The sequence below is a fragment of the Rhynchophorus ferrugineus genome, unplaced genomic scaffold, assembly GCF_030347505.1.
Source record: "Rhynchophorus ferrugineus isolate W39M unplaced genomic scaffold, kcgeb_rfMv2 rfM6, whole genome shotgun sequence".
NCBI lineage: Eukaryota > Metazoa > Arthropoda > Insecta > Coleoptera > Curculionidae > Rhynchophorus > Rhynchophorus ferrugineus.
The window spans coordinates 4493722-4513984 of record NW_027472585.1 but is presented as its reverse complement, the minus strand read 5'-3'; the positions used below and the strand labels follow the sequence as shown (position 1 = coordinate 4513984).

The 20263-nt window shown below is 33.2% G+C and overlaps 4 protein-coding genes across 4 annotated transcripts in view; all 4 read left to right on the top strand.

The window, feature by feature from the left end:
* On the top strand, nt 1-2437 carry LOC143198856 (endoglucanase F). Its single transcript, XM_076408428.1, has 6 exons — nt 1-147; nt 242-454; nt 511-719; nt 780-999; nt 1062-1265; nt 1320-2437. The coding sequence occupies exons 2-6, from the start codon at nt 246-248 to the stop codon at nt 2389-2391; spliced, it is 1914 nt and encodes a 637-aa protein (XP_076264543.1). The 5' UTR covers nt 1-147; nt 242-245; the 3' UTR covers nt 2392-2437.
* Nucleotides 2438-5465: 3028 nt separating this feature from the next.
* On the top strand, nt 5466-7908 carry LOC143198855 (exoglucanase B). The gene is made up of 6 exons (XM_076408427.1): nt 5466-5604; nt 5720-5932; nt 5989-6197; nt 6258-6477; nt 6540-6743; nt 6798-7908. Exons 2-6 carry the CDS (start codon nt 5724-5726, stop codon nt 7867-7869), a joined length of 1914 nt encoding a protein of 637 aa, XP_076264542.1. The 5' UTR covers nt 5466-5604; nt 5720-5723; the 3' UTR covers nt 7870-7908.
* A 928-nt stretch (nt 7909-8836) lies between these two features.
* LOC143198858 (exoglucanase B) lies at nt 8837-14268 on the top strand. Its single transcript, XM_076408431.1, has 6 exons — nt 8837-8960; nt 10670-10882; nt 10936-11144; nt 11205-11424; nt 12881-13084; nt 13144-14268. The coding sequence occupies exons 2-6, from the start codon at nt 10674-10676 to the stop codon at nt 14213-14215; spliced, it is 1914 nt and encodes a 637-aa protein (XP_076264546.1). The 5' UTR covers nt 8837-8960; nt 10670-10673; the 3' UTR covers nt 14216-14268.
* A 797-nt stretch (nt 14269-15065) lies between these two features.
* Cht6 (Chitinase 6) overlaps nt 15066-20263 on the top strand; it is an 81847-nt gene continuing 76649 nt past the window's right edge. The window contains exon 1 of the mRNA XM_076408401.1: nt 15066-15255. Within this exon, the coding sequence (XP_076264516.1) occupies nt 15244-15255 (12 nt within the window). The 5' untranslated portion in view covers nt 15066-15243. The remainder of the gene's footprint in view (nt 15256-20263) is intronic.

Here is a 20263-nt window from a genome sequence, read left to right as displayed (position 1 = left end):
CCTGTTTATTGTTGACAATATTGCAGTTCAACGTGCTTGAATCACATTTTTATCTTGAGATCATCTTCACTTTCGACTTTCTGGAGGTATAAAAAGATCGATCGAACACCGAGTAGCCATTCCTTGTGTTCAAGCGATTGAAATAAGGTAAGTTATTACGTATATCTGAAAATGTATTTAACTTGTTTAATAAAATAAGTTGTATTTTAAATTTACTAAAACTATGACCGGTTTTCTATAGGATTATGCGAGTATCTTTGGCCATTTTGGCGATAGCCTGCGTGGTGGGTATCCACGCAGGTGTCTATACTGACCGTTTCTTGGAGCAATATAATAAAATACACAACTCCGCAAATGGATATTTCTCTTCCCAAGGTATACCCTATCACAGCGTTGAAACATTGATGGTCGAGGCTCCTGATCATGGTCATCAAACTACCTCAGAGGCCTTCAGGTACAACTGTCTATATAATTTTATTTTGGTTTTGATATTTACGCGTTGTTTCCTAGTTATCATGTATGGTTGGAGGCTATGCATGGAGCCATCACCGGCGACTTCTCGTCATTCAGCAATGCCTGGAATATTTTAGAACAATATGCCATTCCTGCTTTACAATCAGCGAATGGTGCCTACGACCCCAGCAAACCTGCTACGTATCAAGCTGAGCTGGACAGTCCAAGCGAATATCCATCACTTATTGATAGTAGTGTCCCAGTAGGTATGTTAACACGTAAACATTAAAATTTATTTCGTTACATAAAAAACGATTAAATTACAGGTCAGGATCCAATCGCCAATGAATTAAAGAGCGCTTACGGATCAGATGTTATGTATTCTATGCACTGGATTTTCGATATTGACAACGTATATGGATTTAGTAACACCCAGGGACAGTGCGAAGATGGTTATGGAGGTCCATCTCTATTTAACACGTACCAAAGAGGTCCTGAAGAATCCGTCTGGAGAACCATTCCACAACCAACTTGCGATCAATTCAGGTAATCAGTGATATTTTAGTGATTTAATTCTAGTTTTTGTTAATATATCTGTTTTGTAACAGATATGGTGGTCAAAATGGTTTCTTAGATCTATTCACTAAAGACAACTCCTATGCTCACCAATACAAATACACTGCTGCTCCCGATGCCGATGCAAGAGCTGTTCAAGCCGCTTTCTGGGCTGCGAAATGGGCCACCGAGAAAGGACAATACGGGGTCGTTGCCGATGCCGTATCTAAAGCATCTAAAATGGGTGATTACCTCAGGTAAAACTACATTTCTAGATAAGATTTACCTCATATTTACTCATACATGTTTAGATATTCCATGTATGACAAATACTTCAAGAAAATTGGAAACTGCGTTGGTGCTTGGAGTTGTCAAGGAGCTAGTGGAAAAGACAGTGCACATTATCTGATTAATTGGTACTTTGCCTGGGGTGCCTCTTACAATGCACAGTACAGTTGGGCTTGGCGTATCGGAGATGGAGCTGCTCACTTCGGTTATCAAAATCCTTTGGCCGCCTACGCTCTCTCCAACGACGCAAATCTTAAACCTAAAGGAGCTACTGCTGCTCAGGACTGGCAAACTTCACTAGATAGACAACTGGAGCTATACGAATTTTTGCAGACACCCGAAGGAGCATTCGCTGGTGGTGTTACCAACTCGTGGAAAGGAAGATATGAAACACCTGATTCCGATTTGATGGCCAACACTTTCCATGGCATGTTCTACGATTGGGAACCTGTGTATCATGACCCTCCATCCAACAGATGGTTTGGAATGCAACCTTGGTCTGCTGATCGTCTTGCTCAATATTACTACGTCACTGGTGATACCAGAGCTCAAGCTATTTTAGCTAAATGGGTCAACTGGGTTATTCCCAACATCAAATGGAACGGAGATGACTTCGAAATGCCCGCTAATCTAGGATGGTCTGGAGATCCACCTAATGCCCATGTCACCATTACTTCCTGGGGACAGGATTTGGGTACTGCAGGAGCCACTGCGCGTACTTTAAGTTACTATGCCGCCAAAGCTAACGACAGCAATGCTAAAAGCACTGCCAAGAAACTGTTGGATGCCCTATATACCAGATACCAAACTTCTAAAGGTATTTCTGCCCCAGAGGTTCGTGACGATTACAGCCGTTTCAACGAACCAGTCTACGTTCCAAACGGATGGACAGGTACATACCCCAATGGTGATGTCATTGACTCTTCCGCCACCTTCATCAAAATCCGTTCATGGTACAAAAACGATCCAGACTGGCCAAAAGTTGAAGCTTACCTCAATGGTGGAGAAGCTCCCACATTCACTTACCACAGATTCTGGGCACAAGCTGACATTGCGCTTGCTTTTGGTGCATATGGTCTTCTTTTCAATGAATAGATTAATGTTACGAATTATGTTGAATGAAATAAATATTTTAAAATGATATTATATCTTTTATATGAAATATTTTCTATAACTATGACATAAATAGTTCCCTATTTTTTTAAATATATATTGTTTACTCTTTTATAGAGAAAAAATCGGTAATTTTTATGAACTGGGATAAATATTTATACCACCCTTTGAACGTCAAAGATTTTTAATCGAGTTATAACTTTTAATATTCAGCTAATGTTTTCACTATCATTACATAATTTATAAGAATTATATTATATTATTACCTAAATGTTTATTATTTTGAGCACTGTTGCAGCTGAAGATTTACTTTAATTATGAGTGTATTGGATTTCGTATTTACTAGGGAACAATATATTGAAAGAAGGTTTTTAAAAAGCACTAGGAATATTCTGTGTTGTTTCTTTTATTTTCGTTATTGTCAAGGAAAATGGGTCTAGATAGTACTGGAAACTTGGTATTTCGTGGTAAAACCGAACGAATCTTGTTAGTGTGTTACTTCCAAACACCATATACTAAGTCTGATGAAAAATACTTTATTTATATACTTTATATATATATACATTTTAATACTTTGTTTGATTAAAACCGTTCATCCACAGAATTAGTTAAAAGTCAGAATGACTTAAATCTGCAAAATAAACTGAATACCAAAATAATTAACATAACCACATATCTTGGTACACTAACTTTAGCAATAAGATAAAATATTTTTAATTCGATATAAACTCCCATTATACCCTCATTTTATTCTGACATTTGGGAATTATTTTTTAGTTTTTTACACTTAATTTAATTTAATTAATAATAATAGTTTAATCTTCTCATGAATGAAGAAATATCAAAGTTACAAAAGAATTGAATTTTTGCTCTTGACGGATTTCTTAAAGGTTAAAAGTACTGGGACAAAGTTGTTATGTTATTGGGTAATAGACAAACTTATTGAAAAATAGTTTAAAAAAGTTAAAAAATATATAATTCTCTAGAAAAATATGCATCCACTTTTCAAAATTTAAAATTATATTAATTAGACTCCAGAATTTGCTTATAGTCTATCAAAGTATTTTTGTACCTAGATCATCAAGATATTTAATGTATTGCCTGCCACAGTTTGTGTATTCGTTTAATGGCCAGACAATATTTTCCTACTCATTTTTTTCTAGTTAAAAAGAGACACAATGCTGTCTGATTAGTTCGAACTCGTACACGAATGAGCCTGTCAAAGTCGCCCAGTTGTCAGACGTATGTAAAGTTCTTGAAAGCAATAGTGATAAGAGGTTATAACTCACTAGAAGTACAGTAATGTTAAAATTAATTATATTTGATAACATTTTCGTTCAATTATTTTATTTAGATTAAAATTTCGTTGTGTATCAAAGCTCAACTAAACTAAAACTCAGAGTTGATGAGACAACATTGCGACGTTTTGATTTCACAAATTTAGATGACGTAACTTTGAATAGACTATCGACAACTTTGTACAACATAACTATTTCTGATTATATTACTACTTATTGAGACTGCAGAGGCATGGCTTGGCCGGCACACAGTTTTAAGATGCTGAAGAAGAGCGAAAATATATCGATGTTGCCAGAAATATGGAAAAATTTAATTGTATTATTAACTAGCATTTTATTTTGATACTATAAAATATATAGTACTAATTTTTCTCAATAAATGTCTGTTTAAAATGAAAAAAATATCAGGCAGCCTGTAAATATCTAATACAAACACAATTTATATACATAAGTGGTGAAATATGAAGGGTTTAAAATAATAAAAAAGTTTAGTTTACTTAAAAAATTATTTTATTTTATTGGAAAGACAAAATTGGCGACTTGTTGAACGGCCATACAAAACAACAATGAAAATATATCTAAACCTCTGATAATTATTACGATGAATCTTACAGCGCTTGTTGGCTGTTTTTTTTAATTTCAAGATGTTCACTCACATAGTAACCTAAAGGGCAACTTCTTCTCGAAAATGGAACAATTGTTTGTTTCAAACTGTTTCGAATATGAACACATTTTGTTTGATTTCGTTCATTTTGGAACGCCCATAGAGTCAATTGATGATTTCCTTTTGGGATTATTACAGATTCAGAATTTCACTGCTTTGGTATTAGTTGACCCTTACACCAATCGATATAAGTATCTTTTTAAAGTGTTTTGAACTGAAATTTACAAAAGGTGATACTTAATTATATTGGTATTATTACCAATATTATTTAAACGCTATATGTCTATTATTTCAAGCAATTCGTGTACACAGGGTGTAATTATGGAGTGGTCACTTCTTGGGTTATTGTCTAAATTGAAAAGAGAAAAATGAATAAAATGTCGTCTTAAATGCCTTATGGTTATTATATAATATCTTATTAGAACTTAATCAAGGAACACATGTTGATTGTGATAAATTGTCTGAAGTAAAATTCTGCAATTTTTAAACATTTTTATCATTCTCATAGGGACAAAATATCATCAGAGAAATGTAAATGACACAAAACACGTTTAAATAATAGCGGCTTGAGGAATTTTATTGCCAAAAATACCAAATATTTTATAGAAGCAGTCACCATGCTTTAACATTGATTGTTGTTGTTATCAAGGCTCTAAATGGACCTTATATTATTTTGCTGAATGGTGAAGAATCGCCTTTATATGAATTTTGATACATTTTTGGGGTAATATTTACTTGAGAACTTAATGTTTTTTTTTTGGTAAAAATATTATTGTTAATTGTTAATACGAATTAATTTACTATAAAATTATTTATAAACTAAATTATTCTAATATTTAATATTAAAATTGGGAAACAAAAATCACTTGGAAACAACATTTCACTTTACACTTTACTAATCAAGGAACAATAACTAAAAACATATTCAATACAAATTCACGTAACACCATTTTATCATTTGAAGTACAGTGGATAATTAACAACAAAAACAACAATAAACAATTAGGCGCTTAGTGACCAATCCTATATATAAAAAGATATCAGTAAATAAATTCAAAAACACTTGAAAATAATTATTTTGATACCTTTTTTTGGCATTTGTTTGTTATTTACCATTAGACGGAATTGATAAAATGCAATTTGTTTATCGCTTCTTCTGATTTAGCCTTAGATATATAAACCGTAGAACTGAAATCAGAGGATAATTCCTTGTGCGTGCCTGGTCGAACCAAGGTAAGAATAATTGGTTGTTTGTATTAATTTTTTATATTATAATTTGCTTTAAAAATATTTAAAAGTAACAAAAAAATTAGTGTTAATTAAACCAATGTTATTTGTGTTTATAAAGGATTATGAGAGCACCTTTAGCCGTGTTGGCGATAGCCTGCGTGGTGGGTATCCACGCAGGTGTCTATACTGATCGATTCTTGGAGCAATATAATAAAATCCACAATTCCGCAAATGGATATTTCTCTTCCCAAGGTATACCCTATCACAGCGTTGAAACATTGATGGTCGAAGCTCCTGATCATGGTCATCAAACCACATCAGAGGCCTTCAGGTACAACTGTCTATATTATTTTATTTTGGTGTTAAAATTTATGCGTTGTTTCTTAGTTATCACGTATGGTTGGAAGCTATGCATGGAGCCATCACCGGCGACTTCTCGTCATTCAGCAATGCCTGGAATATTTTAGAACAATATGCCATTCCTGCTTTACAATCAGCGAATGGTGCCTACGACCCCAGCAAACCTGCTACGTATCAAGCTGAGCTGGACAGTCCAAGCGAATATCCATCACTTATTGATAGTAGTGTCCCAGTAGGTATGTTAACACGTAAACATTAAAATTTATTTCGTTACATAAAAAACGATTAAATTACAGGTCAGGATCCAATCGCCAATGAATTAAAGAGCGCCTACGGATCAGATGTTATGTATTCTATGCACTGGATATTCGATATTGACAACGTATATGGATTTAGTAACACCCAGGGACAGTGCGAAGATGGTTATGGAGGTCCATCTCTATTTAACACGTACCAAAGAGGTCCTGAAGAATCCGTCTGGAGAACCATTCCACAACCAACTTGCGATCAATTCCGGTAATCAGTGATATTTTAGTGATTTAATTCTAGTTTTCGTTAATATATCTGTTTTGTAACAGATATGGTGGTCAAAATGGTTTCTTAGATCTATTCACTAAAGACAACTCCTATGCTCACCAATACAAATACACTGCTGCTCCCGATGCCGATGCAAGAGCTGTTCAAGCCGCTTTCTGGGCTGCGAAATGGGCCACCGAGAAAGGACAATACGGGGTCGTTGCCGATGCCGTATCTAAAGCATCTAAAATGGGTGATTACCTCAGGTAAAACTACATTTCTACATAAGATTTACCTCATATTTACTCATTCATGTTTAGATATTCCATGTATGACAAATACTTCAAGAAAATTGGAAACTGCGTTGGCGCTTGGAGTTGTCAAGGAGCTAGTGGAAAAGACAGTGCACATTATCTGATTAATTGGTACTTTGCCTGGGGTGCCTCTTACAATGCACAGTACAGTTGGGCTTGGCGTATCGGAGATGGAGCTGCTCACTTCGGTTATCAAAATCCTTTGGCGGCCTACGCTCTCTCCAATGACGCAAATCTTAAACCTAAAGGAGCTACTGCTGCTCAGGACTGGCAAACTTCACTAGAAAGACAACTGGAGCTATACGAATTTTTGCAGACACCCGAAGGAGCATTCGCTGGTGGTGTTACCAACTCGTGGAAAGGAAGATATGAAACACCCGATTCCGATTTGATGGCCAACACTTTCCATGGCATGTTCTACGATTGGGAACCTGTGTATCATGACCCTCCATCCAACAGATGGTTTGGAATGCAACCTTGGTCTGCTGATCGTCTTGCTCAATATTACTACGTCACTGGTGATACCAGAGCTCAAGCTATTTTAGCTAAATGGGTCAACTGGGTTATTCCCAACATCAAATGGAACGGAGATGACTTCGAAATGCCCGCTAATCTAGGATGGTCTGGAGATCCACCTAATGCCCATGTCACCATTACTTCCTGGGGACAGGATTTGGGTACTGCAGGAGCCACTGCGCGTACTTTAAGTTACTATGCCGCCAAAGCTAACGATAGCAATGCTAAAAGCACTGCCAAGAAACTGTTGGATGCCCTATATACCAGATACCAAACTTCTAAAGGTATTTCTGCCCCAGAGGTTCGTGACGATTACAGCCGTTTCAACGAACCAGTCTACGTTCCAAACGGATGGACAGGTACATACCCCAATGGTGATGTCATCGACTCTTCCGCCACCTTCATCAAAATCCGTTCATGGTACAAAAACGATCCAGACTGGCCAAAAGTTGAAGCTTACCTCAATGGTGGAGAAGCTCCCACATTCACTTACCACAGATTCTGGGCACAAGCTGACATTGCCCTTGCTTTTGGTGCATATGGTCTTCTTTTCAATGAATAGTTTTATATACATAACTAAATAAAATATATTTTAATATAACATTTATTGTTTTCGAATTCATTTTAAAAAAGATAAACGCATAGCTAATTTCATAATATAAGATATAGTTTGTAAAGGCCGATGACATAATTCAGTCAATATGTGGGACATTTTAAAATAAAAAATAACAATTTTAATATAATATACAAAAGAAGGATCAAAATGGTGAAAGTTTATCTCCAATTAATTGCAACTTATATCAGACCAAATTACATAAATTTCATCGGTTATATGTAATAATGCAGTTAGAAACTATTAATTTCATTATTCATTGGACGGGTGGTATTATGAATACTCTGTAACATTATTAAAATAATACCGAAAATTCATATTTTGTTTGCGTTTGTGTTTGTGAGCATATAAGTCAACGACTTCCCAGAATCTATAATCTTAAATTAGTTTTTGTTCTCTTAAGACAAAAAAACTATTTCTAATTTTGCCATAAATTGCTTTTTAATTATACACTATTTTTTATTCTTATTTCTCATCTCGCATAGCTTACGTAATTTTTTTGTTAACATTAGGAAATAAAATCAGCCAGGTGGTATCAAGTATGCCATATTCTTGTCTATATTTTAATGATATTGTAACTTTTGTTTTGGAAATTTAAGAACGTGAAACTAAAAATAAATTGCGGTGTATTTTTTTATCTGATAAGTTTTAAAATTAATTATCGATAAAATTAGTGTTCGGATATATTTTAAAGTTTTTTTTACAGCTTTCCACAGAGAACTAATTATAATGTAATTCAGTATTTAGATTTTCTTTTATGGATCGAGATTTATTTATAAACCATGCTATTTTCACTTTAATGATAATATAAATACGTTAATAAAGATATATTTAGAGATATATTTCAAAATATTTATTTTAATAATCTATTTTCAATATGATTTTCAGTGTGTACTTTATAATCGATGAATTACGTGATAAATTCAATGTAAATATGAAGAAATATAGTTTTTTAATTTTAATTCGCTTATCAGATGCTTAATGCTTAGTGTGGAAAATATAATGCTATTATTGCTGTCCCCTTATTGCTGCTAAAACAGGTAAGTATTAGAACTTTATATTCAATTATTAAATTCCTTTTCGAAATCAATATTATGTGTGTGGCGCCATCTATACAACCGAATTGTGACTAACTCAGTGAAATATTGTATTGCATTGACATAAAAGTTACTTTGGTTTGGTATTGTTTTATCGCCATATTTTTACAAATACTAAAACTATTTCACGACACTTTTCATTAGTAACTATTAATATTTGTTATATTTATATACAAAAAGTTATTTTAATGTACTTTATTCCATAGTGGAGTAATTACCCTTTCCTTAAAACTTATACACATTTTGTTATAAATTGTAATTATATATTTCTTTTTTTTTATTTGGATTATTTTCGATTATTTTGTTTCCGAAATAGGCACATTAGTAAAATAGCAGTTTTTATATGAGATTGATGATGGGGATAATCGATAACATGAGGGTACATTGAATATCAAGTATAGCTTATAAAGTTACATTTCTTTCTATTACACATTATTAAAGTATATTTTAAAGTTTTCTTTTTACCAACGAGAGTTTATCTGGACTGAACCTATTGATTAACGTGGGCTCCGAACCACGGTCTTCGGTATTAAATTAGAGATTCACTTAGAGACCATCTTAAAATACATCCGGTATTACCCAGCTTGGTTACTGGCGTGACCGGGTTGGTCATTCATTGTCAACTGTTGCTTATACAGATATTTACAATTACACACATAAACTACACCCATGTCCCAGTAGGATTTGAATCGCCGATTATCGCGCCTGTAGGAGGAACGTCCAGTCGTCTTGACCACTGCACCAACCTAGCCGGATTTCTATTATTCCAAATATTATTTTTATCATTGGCAAACACTGTCAATTTTATTGTTGATTCGCATGGGTTACCAATAATAGTTTTAGGTGGTTTAACGAAATCATTTTTTACTCTCTTTTTTATTTTCTCTGTTCAATAATTCATTAAAATATTTTCATCAATAATCGCTTAAATCCGAAAAAAAAATTAAAGGTTCTTATATCTATAAAATACGAATATTCAAAGGTAATATATGCAACCAGTACTACCAACAACGAATAGTACTAGATAGTCAAAATATTCAAGATACTCAAGATATTCAAAAGCCTATTTTATATTTTAACTTTATACAATGAAGTAATATGAATGAATTCTAAAATATATCGATTGGGGAAAAGGAATTTCGTTTGTCAGCTATTTTTCAAACACTAATCAGTGGTAAAACAGGATTTCAAAAATGAAAAAACGAATCAAGCGATTTTCGCTAGACGATGCATCGGTGAAAGAGTTTTTCAGAGACCAAAACAAATGAGTCCGGTGAGGCAAGGTGTGGGCTGTACATGGGATGTATCAAAACTTCCCAGCTAAACTCCTTACAATTTTTATGGGGTGATTGGATTGGATGGGGCTATTATCATCGTAAAAAACAGCGGTTTTTCCTTTTGATTAATCTCTTTGTATATCATGCCACCTTAAGATTATTTTACCTCAGAGATCACCCATACATGGCATAGGCAGTTCTATTTCCATAATTCTTCGTTGAGGGTCTAGCATTACTTAAGTTATTGGTTCTTTAATAGTTGTTTAACAATTGGTAAATCTTTTAATATTTTTGATAATATGTTAGTAAAATATTCCTCTCCAATGTTCAATATTAGTTAATATTAGTTATAACAATTACAATTTTCTATTCAAGCAATATGAGAGCATCTTTGGCCATTTTGGTACTATACTGTATTGTGGGAATCTACGCAGGAGTTTACACCGATCGTTTTCTACAACAGTACAATAAAATCCACAATTCAGCCAATGGATACTTTTCCTCGCAAGGTGTACCCTACCACAGCGTGGAGACGCTGATTGTCGAAGCTCCGGATCAAGGACATCAAACCACATCTGAAGCTTTCAGGTAATATTTTATGCTCATATATTTAGTGTCCTAAATAATGTATTAACTTCCAGTTACCATGTCTGGCTAGAAGCTATGCACGGTGCTATAACAGGAGACTTCAGTTCCTTCAACCAAGCTTGGAATATTTTGGAACAATACGCCATACCTGCTCTGCAGTCAGCTAATGGCGCTTATGATCCTAGCAAACCTGCTACCTTCCAAGCCGAATGGGATACTCCGAGCCAATACCCTTCCTTATCAGATTCTAGCGTCCCTGTTGGTAAGCTCAGCGACATTTTAAACCATAACTCCATATTAATTAAAATACGGATGCTCTTAGGTCAGGATCCTATTTACCAAGAGCTGAAAAATGCTTATGGTACAGACAGCTATTACTCAATGCACTGGCTATTCGATGTGGACAACGTCTATAGATTTAGTAACACCCAGGGAGCCTGCGAAGATGGTTCAGGGGGACCATCACTTTTCAATAACTATCAAAGAGGACCGGAAGAATCAGTGTGGAGGACTGTACCTCAACCAACTTGTGATCAGTTCAAGTATGGAAAATTTACTTAATTTTTTTTCCTTGAAATGACGTTATTCATAACGTAAACAAGATTATTACTTTAGACCTTATAACATTATTAACTAACTTGACATTGATCAGTATTTTAGACAGGCATTTTCTTGTGAATAGACTTTTAGACCGTTATTTATTGACGAGATAAAATAAAATGTGGAAAAATCTAGTGATAAAATGGATCGGCGCTGGGTTTACCTGTTGACGAGGTTTGGGCAGTGGATGGTGGCACGTCTGAACCAAACGATGTTCAGGTATATGATCGAAAGTATCCTTCAATAACATCCCTAAATATGATAAACGTCTCGGGGTTGCCAGATAATCGTTATTGTTTGATAGTTGGCGCTGCTATCACCCCGCCCGTGTCAACACCTGGTATTATATTTTTGGGTATTTGGTACACAGTTATTCCACGATGTAAACCTCGACATGCCTCAAGATCGCTACAGATTGATACTGGTGATACTAGATGATTGCTGTCTAAAGTTGTAATATTCCAAATTCTATTGAGATACACTGGCATTTTAAGTATATAATTTTTTCAAAAATTTAATATTTCAGGTATTCACACTTCTATTTATTTTCATTTACTACTTTATTTCATCTGCTGATACATCTTCATCCCTCTGAGACTATTTTTCTAAATCGAATATAATTAATATACCAATTTTAAGGTATGGCGATTGAAAATTAATTATAAAATTCATTTTCTTCTTTATGCTAGCTTTTTGCGGATCGATCAATGTTATTTAAGGCTTTCTTTTGGGGTATAAGAAAAGCCAGAATTTAAAAAGAGTTAAATCCAACGAATATATGAAACCAGATGTGAAAAAATTGTCCCTTAATTCATTGATTTTAGATTGATATTTCTTTCAGTTGTATGAACAGAGGTGTCATTTTGATGGAACATTTTCCCTCAATTCTGTTACTATACGCTTGAAATAATAATGTGTGTTGACAATTCCTATGAAATATATTGAAATGGTGCGTAGTTTTTGGTTATTTTGTGGAAAAATTATAGGTGTCCTGAGAACTTATTCCAAAACCTTTAATATCAGCATTATCGCCCAAATTTAGTCGTTTTAAATACAATAATATAGTCTTATTAAGAAACTATGTTTTATTAATTGTAACTATTATTTAATCTTTTATATTATTAACTTTTTGCAATGCTATTATTGGTTTAATATATTGTAGATTAAATATTACTGCTGTACATTGCTAAAATAAAAACATATTTATTTGATAATTTATTTCTAACTACACTAATAAAATTAAAATATTAAAGATAATTATAATTATAGATAATAATACTTAATTTATTTTATTATTGAATTATTCATTATAATTTTTATAATTAGTTTTGCTATGTAAGTTATATTTATTAAAAGTAAGGTAAAGAAAATGTTTAAAGAAAAAATATTTTTTTATAGATATGGAGGACCCAATGGTTTCTTAGACTTGTTCACCAAAGATAATTCATATGCGCATCAATACAAATACACTGCTGCTCCGGATGCTGATGCCAGAGCTGTCCAAGCTGCTTTCTGGGCAGCAAAGTGGGCAACAGAGAAAGGTCAATATTGGTCTGTTTCTGATACTGTTTCAAAGGCTTCCAAACTTGGCGATTATTTACGGTAACAAACTGGAGGTATATAATGCCAAAGAGTTCTAATTGAGTTATGTAATGTTGCAGTTATTCGTTGTTCGACAAATACTTCAAGAAAATAGGAAACTGTATTGGTGCTCAAGCTTGTCAAGGCGGGACTGGCAAGGAGAGCGCCCATTACCTAATCAGTTGGTACTTCGCATGGGGCGCTTCTTACAATGCTCAGTACGGCTGGGCCTGGCGTATTGGAGATGGAGCCTCTCACTTCGGATACCAGAACCCACTTGCTGCTTACGCCCTTAGCAACGACGCCAATCTCAAACCCAAAGGTGCCACGGCTGTGGAAGACTGGCAGAACTCTTTGGACAGACAGTTGGAGTTGTACGAGTACCTGCAAACTAGCGAGGGTGCCTTCGCGGGTGGTGTTACCAATTCCTGGAAGGGCAGATATGAAACTCCGGATTCCGACTTGTTGTCCAACACCTTCCATGGCATGTTCTATGACTGGGAACCCGTGTATCACGACCCTCCATCCAACAGATGGTTTGGAATGCAACCATGGTCAGCTGATCGTCTCGCTCAGTACTATTACGTCACTGGAGATTCTAAAGCCCAAGCCATATTAGCCAAGTGGGTTAATTGGGTTATAGCTAGTATAAAATGGAACGGCAATGATTTCGAAATGCCGGCTAATCTTGCATGGTCTTCTGACGCTCCTGATGCTCATGTAACAATTACCTCTTATGGAAAGGATATAGGAACTGCTTCAGCAACGGCTAGAACATTATCGTATTATGCGGCCAAGGCCAATGACGCTAATGCCAAGGCTACCGCCAAAAAATTATTGGATGCCTTGTACGACTTGTATCAAACCGAGAAGGGTATATCCGCGCCAGAGAGTCGTGATGACTACTCCCGTTTCAACGAACAGGTCTATGTTCCTAGCGGATGGACTGGTAAATACCCCAACGGCGACGTCATCGACTCTTCCGCCACCTTCATCAAAATCCGTTCTTGGTATAAGAACGATCCAGACTGGCCAAAAGTTGAAGCTTATCTCAACGGTGGTGCTGTTCCCGTATTTACTTACCACAGATTCTGGGCTCAAGCTGACGTGGCTTTGGCATTTGGCGCCTATGGACTTCTTTTCGACGAATAATACTTAAAGTTTTCATGTTTTAAGAAATAAAATATTTGAGTAAGACAGGAAAATATTTCATTTCCATATTCTTAAAAATGGCTTTAATTTTTAGTGGTAAAAAATGATTCTTTTGGTTTTTTTAAATAAATTTTATAATGTAAATGAACATCAGCAACAGATATATATTTAAATTAAAACGGGTTAATGACATTGTAATATATAATCGGTTATGCAGACTATAGGAGAGGCGGATTTAACGCCCTCACAATCTGGTAATACTAAATTCGCTTTGGTATCTCTTTGTTTATATTACAATTATCGCAGATGTATTTCGAAATAAAAATATTCCATTTTAAAGTTGTAAAGTTGACTTAATTTTACAGTATAAATTATCTGAAGGGTAATCTTCTGATCTACAGAATTCAGCTATAGAACTTCTGCTCTTCTGTAAGTTTGGTATTTTTTACGAATTGTTATAAGTAACTGATCCAACTCCTTTTGCATCTCAATAAAAACTTACGTCGATTTCTCAAGACCAAATTGTCTCGTACGCTGAAATATAACGAAATATCGATGATATAACGGAGAAAACATTCCTGGCATTGCTTGAGCTAACGAATGAGCTTGAGTTTCTAATTCTACAGTACTATAACTAGGAATATATGAGTTAAAAAAAGATTCTCAGACCTAATCCTTATGAATCTGAAATAACATCGTGAAGGAACCCGAAGATTATAACAAACCATCCCAGCTACCTTGTTCAAAAATGCTAACAATTCTTTTGCAGTACCCACTTAGTATAACCGAGCGGTGATGGTTATCCCTCCTTCGTCTACCTTTCACCTTCTTCGACTGTCCGTGGTTCTTTAGCTCATTCAAGAACTAAGTCTTCGTACCGTACGCTTAGCTTATAGCACTCTTTCGCGGGCATTACTCGGCATCGTCAACACAACATTATCCCCAATAATTTTACGCGTTAGTGTTTAGTGTACTAGGATATTTGGTTCTTCTTTTTAGTGTTTTTCATGGTGATTGGATAAACAATTATGATCATGCCGGTGAGTGAACTTTATTAAATAGTGTCCCGATTTTTGTTCAAACAACTCCTGACTATACGATAAGTGAAAACTAATATACTGAAAATAGTGTGATCGCATTAGAATGCAAATTGTCCTGCAAATCCATACTCTACGTTTATTCGTTTATGTTTAATATCGACTTATATCAAATTAGTGGCGTAACAAAAGAAAAACCTCTTATGTAAGAAGCCAGGAAAAAGCGCGTATCGAATGATATTTGGTTGAATGATAATATTTAAATGTAATGTATTCAGCGAGCTTTTACTTTCAATCTAGCCCGAGGTTTAGGCGATAAATGTTGAACAGGTTTTCATTAAAATCTGAGGAATTTCAACAAATTGATCGTATTAATTATTGAGGTGATTTTTTAGGTCAGATTATCTATTAGTTTATTAATAGAAACATGAATTTTTCTATAAAAATATGTAATTTATATTTATGTGACACAAAATTGATATAATAGTTTTCTTCTTGTCAATTTACTATATATCTCAATATGTATTACACTACTCTGTGTTTTTTTAATTATATTAATTAATATTTTATAATTATTGTCGTCCTCTGTTATAACAAGTTTTCTAAAAAGAAAATCTAGCTACCCATCAGAAGTTATTACTTTGATATCAATGACAAAGAATGCAAGCATTTTTGAGCAATAACTGCTTATAAATTCATCTCATATATGCAATAAAGTTAGAGGTTTTTACCTGGTTATTCAAAAAGTAATATATATATATATATATATATATATATATATATATATATATATATATATATATACAGTTCAAACAATAATTTAAAAAAATACTATTATAAGAAAAAAACGAAAACATTATCAACTAGAACTGAAGAACCATTTTGAATAAGGAAACTGATGTACTATAAGCTCTTAACAAAATGGGCGTAAAGCCTACGAAAAATACCAACAATTGGGAGAGGGTATAATGGGTTACCTGTTGTATGGAGTTTAAAAACATCTAAAGCCTATTCTAAAATCTACATGTATCCAGCAATCAGATCAGGTGGTGTTAAACGTTTTAGTCTACGCCCTTCATTATCACGTCGCATATTTAGCTGATGAGCGAGTACATTGGGATGTTCTGACACTCTTTCGAAGTATTTCATACAAACACGTTGAATTACACTCGTTATAGGTTCTAGAGGAATATCGCGTTGTATCACTTTATTTGAAATATAGTATGGAGCATCAACAATGGCACGCAACACCTTATTTTGGAACCGTTGAATGATGGATATATTAGATTTGCTAGCGGTACCCCATTGTTGGATTCCATATGACCAAACAGACCAATAATGATAACTTGGATTTGCGCCCGATGAGCCAATACATTTGATATAATTTCAGTCCAAGTTGTTTCCGTTTAGAGAGTATGTGCTTCTTCCAGGCTAGGCGTCGATCTAAGTGCATACCAAGATATTTAACATGTTCTGCTTGGGGGAGTTGACGATGATTGATATTCGCTTGTGGACATGTTCTTCTACGCAGGGTAAACGTTACATGCGTGGATGTTTTCTAATATATAATTCTAATTTTGTACTCGAAATTTGTAAACTAGCTGCAAGTATGTAAATTATTTTAAGTTATACTTCAAATCAAAATCAAGTACGTAAGTGTTCTTTAAGAAAGAATAGATAAAATATTAAGATTACATTGTATTCATATGTCTTAAATGGCTTCTCACTGTTGTGTATAATGTTTTTTATTGTTAGGATTATTTGTATATAAAGTATTTGAAGGTAAGAAGCCATCCATTGACATTGAGACATCGGCACCGAAATTATAATAAAATCGTTAGAATATTTTATAATAGAGTTATTTGACAACATTGCATCTTTACTAAATTTGTTGATACATAACATATGTCAAGTGAAAAAAAAACTATAATGTGATATGAATACAAATATACAAATATAAAGTAAACATTATTTTATTTGTTTTTAAGTTCCATTTGAAAATATAGCTACTATAAAAGATATAAATGGAATCAAGAATTTGTAATGTAGGTAGAGTGAGTTGCGAAATAATAATACCTGGATATCATCATCGATACGGCGAAAAAATAAATATTACATTTCTCTGCGAATTCAATGTTGTGTCGAAAGTTAAATCATGAAAAATATTGATGAAAATTACTAATAATTTGAACTTTGTATTTTATTTTGTGTTTTTATTCAGTGAAAGCTGATCTTAACCTAAAAATCGGACAGCTATAATTAAAAATTAGCGAAAATATGTAAACAAATCATTTCTGACCTGAAATATTAAAAATTAAGTAAAAGTTAAACTCGGTAAAAGGATATGTAAATCTTCTACTAAAACTGTGACAAGAAAAAAAAACTAACGATATATTTTCATGATTATTTAAATTCGATATTATAATTAAAAATTTAACTCTATTTTAATCAAAATTATTACCCATTGTGTGTTTACATATTCTATTGGTTGTCTTTGTGGTAACAAATGAATCCCATACTGTAAAAACTGATTATCTCTTCAATTATTTATATTTTGATACTTAGACCCTGTGGTAGGGATGTCGAAAAATATCGATTTCTAATTTTTATCCATATATATTTTTTTACTTAATTTAACTCTATTTTAATCAAAATTATTACTCATTGTGTGTTTACATATTCTATTGGTTGTCTTTGTGGTAACAAATGAATCCCATACCGTAAAAGCTGATTATCTCTTGAATTATTTATACTTTGATACTTATTTTGACTAGAATCTGTAAAACTCTTTAGTAGGGATGTCGAAAAATGTCAATATCTTATTTTTATCCATATATATTTTTTTACTTAATTTAACTCTATTTTAATCAAAATTATTACTCATTGTGTGTTTACATATTCTATTGGTTGTCTTTGTGGTAACAAATGAATCCCATACCATAAAAACTTAATATCTCTTGGATTATTTATACTTTGATAATTATTTTGACTAAAATCTATAAGACCCTGTAGTAGGGATGTCGAAAGATATCGATATTATATTTTTATCGATATATATTTTTTTCAAAAAAGTTAGATATATTTCTTAAAAATTAAAAAAAAACTACCCCAGTGTATTTTGATACATAATTTTAAAGGCTCAGTAGCTTTTTTTTAATATATTTTTTAAAGTATCGATATACTTTTTTTAACTATCGATATAAAGAAATATCGATATTTTTCTCTGTAGTCGACACCCCTACCCTGTAGCTCAAGTTTCTCACACTACCTTCTTTTCGAATCACTTTTATTTAACTATAATAACTTGACCGACGCTTAATGCTGTTAGAAATGATTTTGTGTTTGACTTTGATTTTTGCCCAATAATTTGTTTAAAAAATTGTTTACATTAAAATTACTATTTTCTACGTCTTTTTCTTCTATTCACAGTATCTTATAATTTAGAATCATAAGAAAATTATCTATCAAAAAATATAGATTTTTTATATAATATATTTCTGTTGTTTTTAAATTAAATTAATATGGGTTTAAGGGTTTGTATACAATTATAATGTTATTATGCGACTTTTAATTAAATATTACTTAGAATATAATAATATAAAGTTAAAAGCTATATTAAACTATTTATTAATAGCTGCAATTAGATTGTCACACATTTTAATCTTTCTCGTGTAATTTCCTATTGTTACTGGTTTCGGCTAGATGACTTTAATTATATCATTGGTTTAATTTAGTTTTGCATAATTTACTATACAATTTGCGTAATTAAAGTTATTGTTTTTGAATTTCCAAATTAAATATTACTTATCAGACTTTAGATATAATGTTCAATAGTTATCAGCTATTCTAAAAATAATATTAATAAAATGATAAATATTCTAGTTTTATCAATTATACAACATAATTTTGAGTCAATAATAGCAACTTTATCAAAGCATAAAATTTATTATTTTGCTAGTATTTTTTTTTATATATACTTTAAATTCTCCTTTTACCAACTATGGGTTTATCTGGACTGGCCCCACAGTTTTTAACGTGGGCTTCGAGCCACGGTCCTCCGCATTAAGCCTACCGACTGGCGAGTGACCAACTTTAGAAATCATTCCAGAAGACATCCGGTCTTACCCAGCCTGGTTACTGGCGTGACTGGGATGATTTTCCTTGTCGGATTTTACACTCTTGCCTAGAACATTCACAAATTTTAAACAATTACAAACATAAATTTACGACCCCAGCAGGATTCGAACCCGCGGTTATCGCAACAGTAGGAGGAACGTCCCATCGCCTTTACCACTGCGCCACCAAGCCGGCTTGCTTGTACTTTCATTTGCATTATATATTTTTGTTGTCAAAAATATTGAGTTTCGAACAGAATAAGGTAACAATTGATTTGAATAAATTTGTAGATGTCATGGCGATTGCTCGATATCCCTAACATATGATAAAAGTTTGGGAACGGAAAATTTTATGCAAACGATTAAGTGACTGGTTTATTTTTAGTTGCAGAAACTATTTTTCATACCGAGATACCAGACAATTCTGTCAATTACCCATTCTGTTCGATGGAACTACCTAGCTAGTTTCAGAAAACACTTTAGTTCCCTTTACAGGATAAATAGAAATCACACTCGTTTTTACTTAAGACCGCCTTGGTCAATTCTTCTTTTATTCTTTTCGTAGTAGTTTTTAATGTACCTACACTATCTAAGACCTGATTTGGTATTCATGGACATTTATACAATTATCATCGTCCTTTTTTGCGGTAGATTTTTTACTTTGTTTCTGCGAATGACAATGAACTTGTTTTAAATTAGATCATCTCAAAAAAATAGCAAAAACAGAGGCGTAACTAGTAATAATTTGAATTGTTTGTTTGTGATCTTCATATTGTTCAAAGTCAGTAGGCCTTCAAAGTTGCTAAAGTTCACGTTAAACAGTAAATTGACCCTAAATAGTTACTGTACTTGGTGTTGTTTATTATAATTTTTTCTGTTGGGCCTAACTGTCATGA

Bases quoted from the DNA above. Each gene is read 5' to 3' on its own strand.
- LOC143198856 (XM_076408428.1), top strand. From the start codon at position 246: ATGCGAGTATCTTTGGCCATTTTGGCGATAGCCTGCGTGGTGGGTATC. The intron at 1,000-1,061 runs GTAATCAGTGAT...GTTTTGTAACAG, and splicing joins CCAACTTGCGATCAATTCAG to ATATGGTGGTCAAAATGGTT. The intron at 1,266-1,319 runs GTAAAACTACAT...ATACATGTTTAG, and splicing joins AAAATGGGTGATTACCTCAG to ATATTCCATGTATGACAAAT.
- LOC143198855 (XM_076408427.1), top strand. From the start codon at position 5,724: ATGAGAGCACCTTTAGCCGTGTTGGCGATAGCCTGCGTGGTGGGTATC. The intron at 6,198-6,257 runs GTATGTTAACAC...ATTAAATTACAG, and splicing joins TGATAGTAGTGTCCCAGTAG to GTCAGGATCCAATCGCCAAT. The intron at 6,478-6,539 runs GTAATCAGTGAT...GTTTTGTAACAG, and splicing joins CCAACTTGCGATCAATTCCG to ATATGGTGGTCAAAATGGTT.
- LOC143198858 (XM_076408431.1), top strand. From the start codon at position 10,674: ATGAGAGCATCTTTGGCCATTTTGGTACTATACTGTATTGTGGGAATC. The intron at 11,145-11,204 runs GTAAGCTCAGCG...GGATGCTCTTAG, and splicing joins AGATTCTAGCGTCCCTGTTG to GTCAGGATCCTATTTACCAA. The intron at 11,425-12,880 runs GTATGGAAAATT...ATTTTTTTATAG, and splicing joins CCAACTTGTGATCAGTTCAA to ATATGGAGGACCCAATGGTT.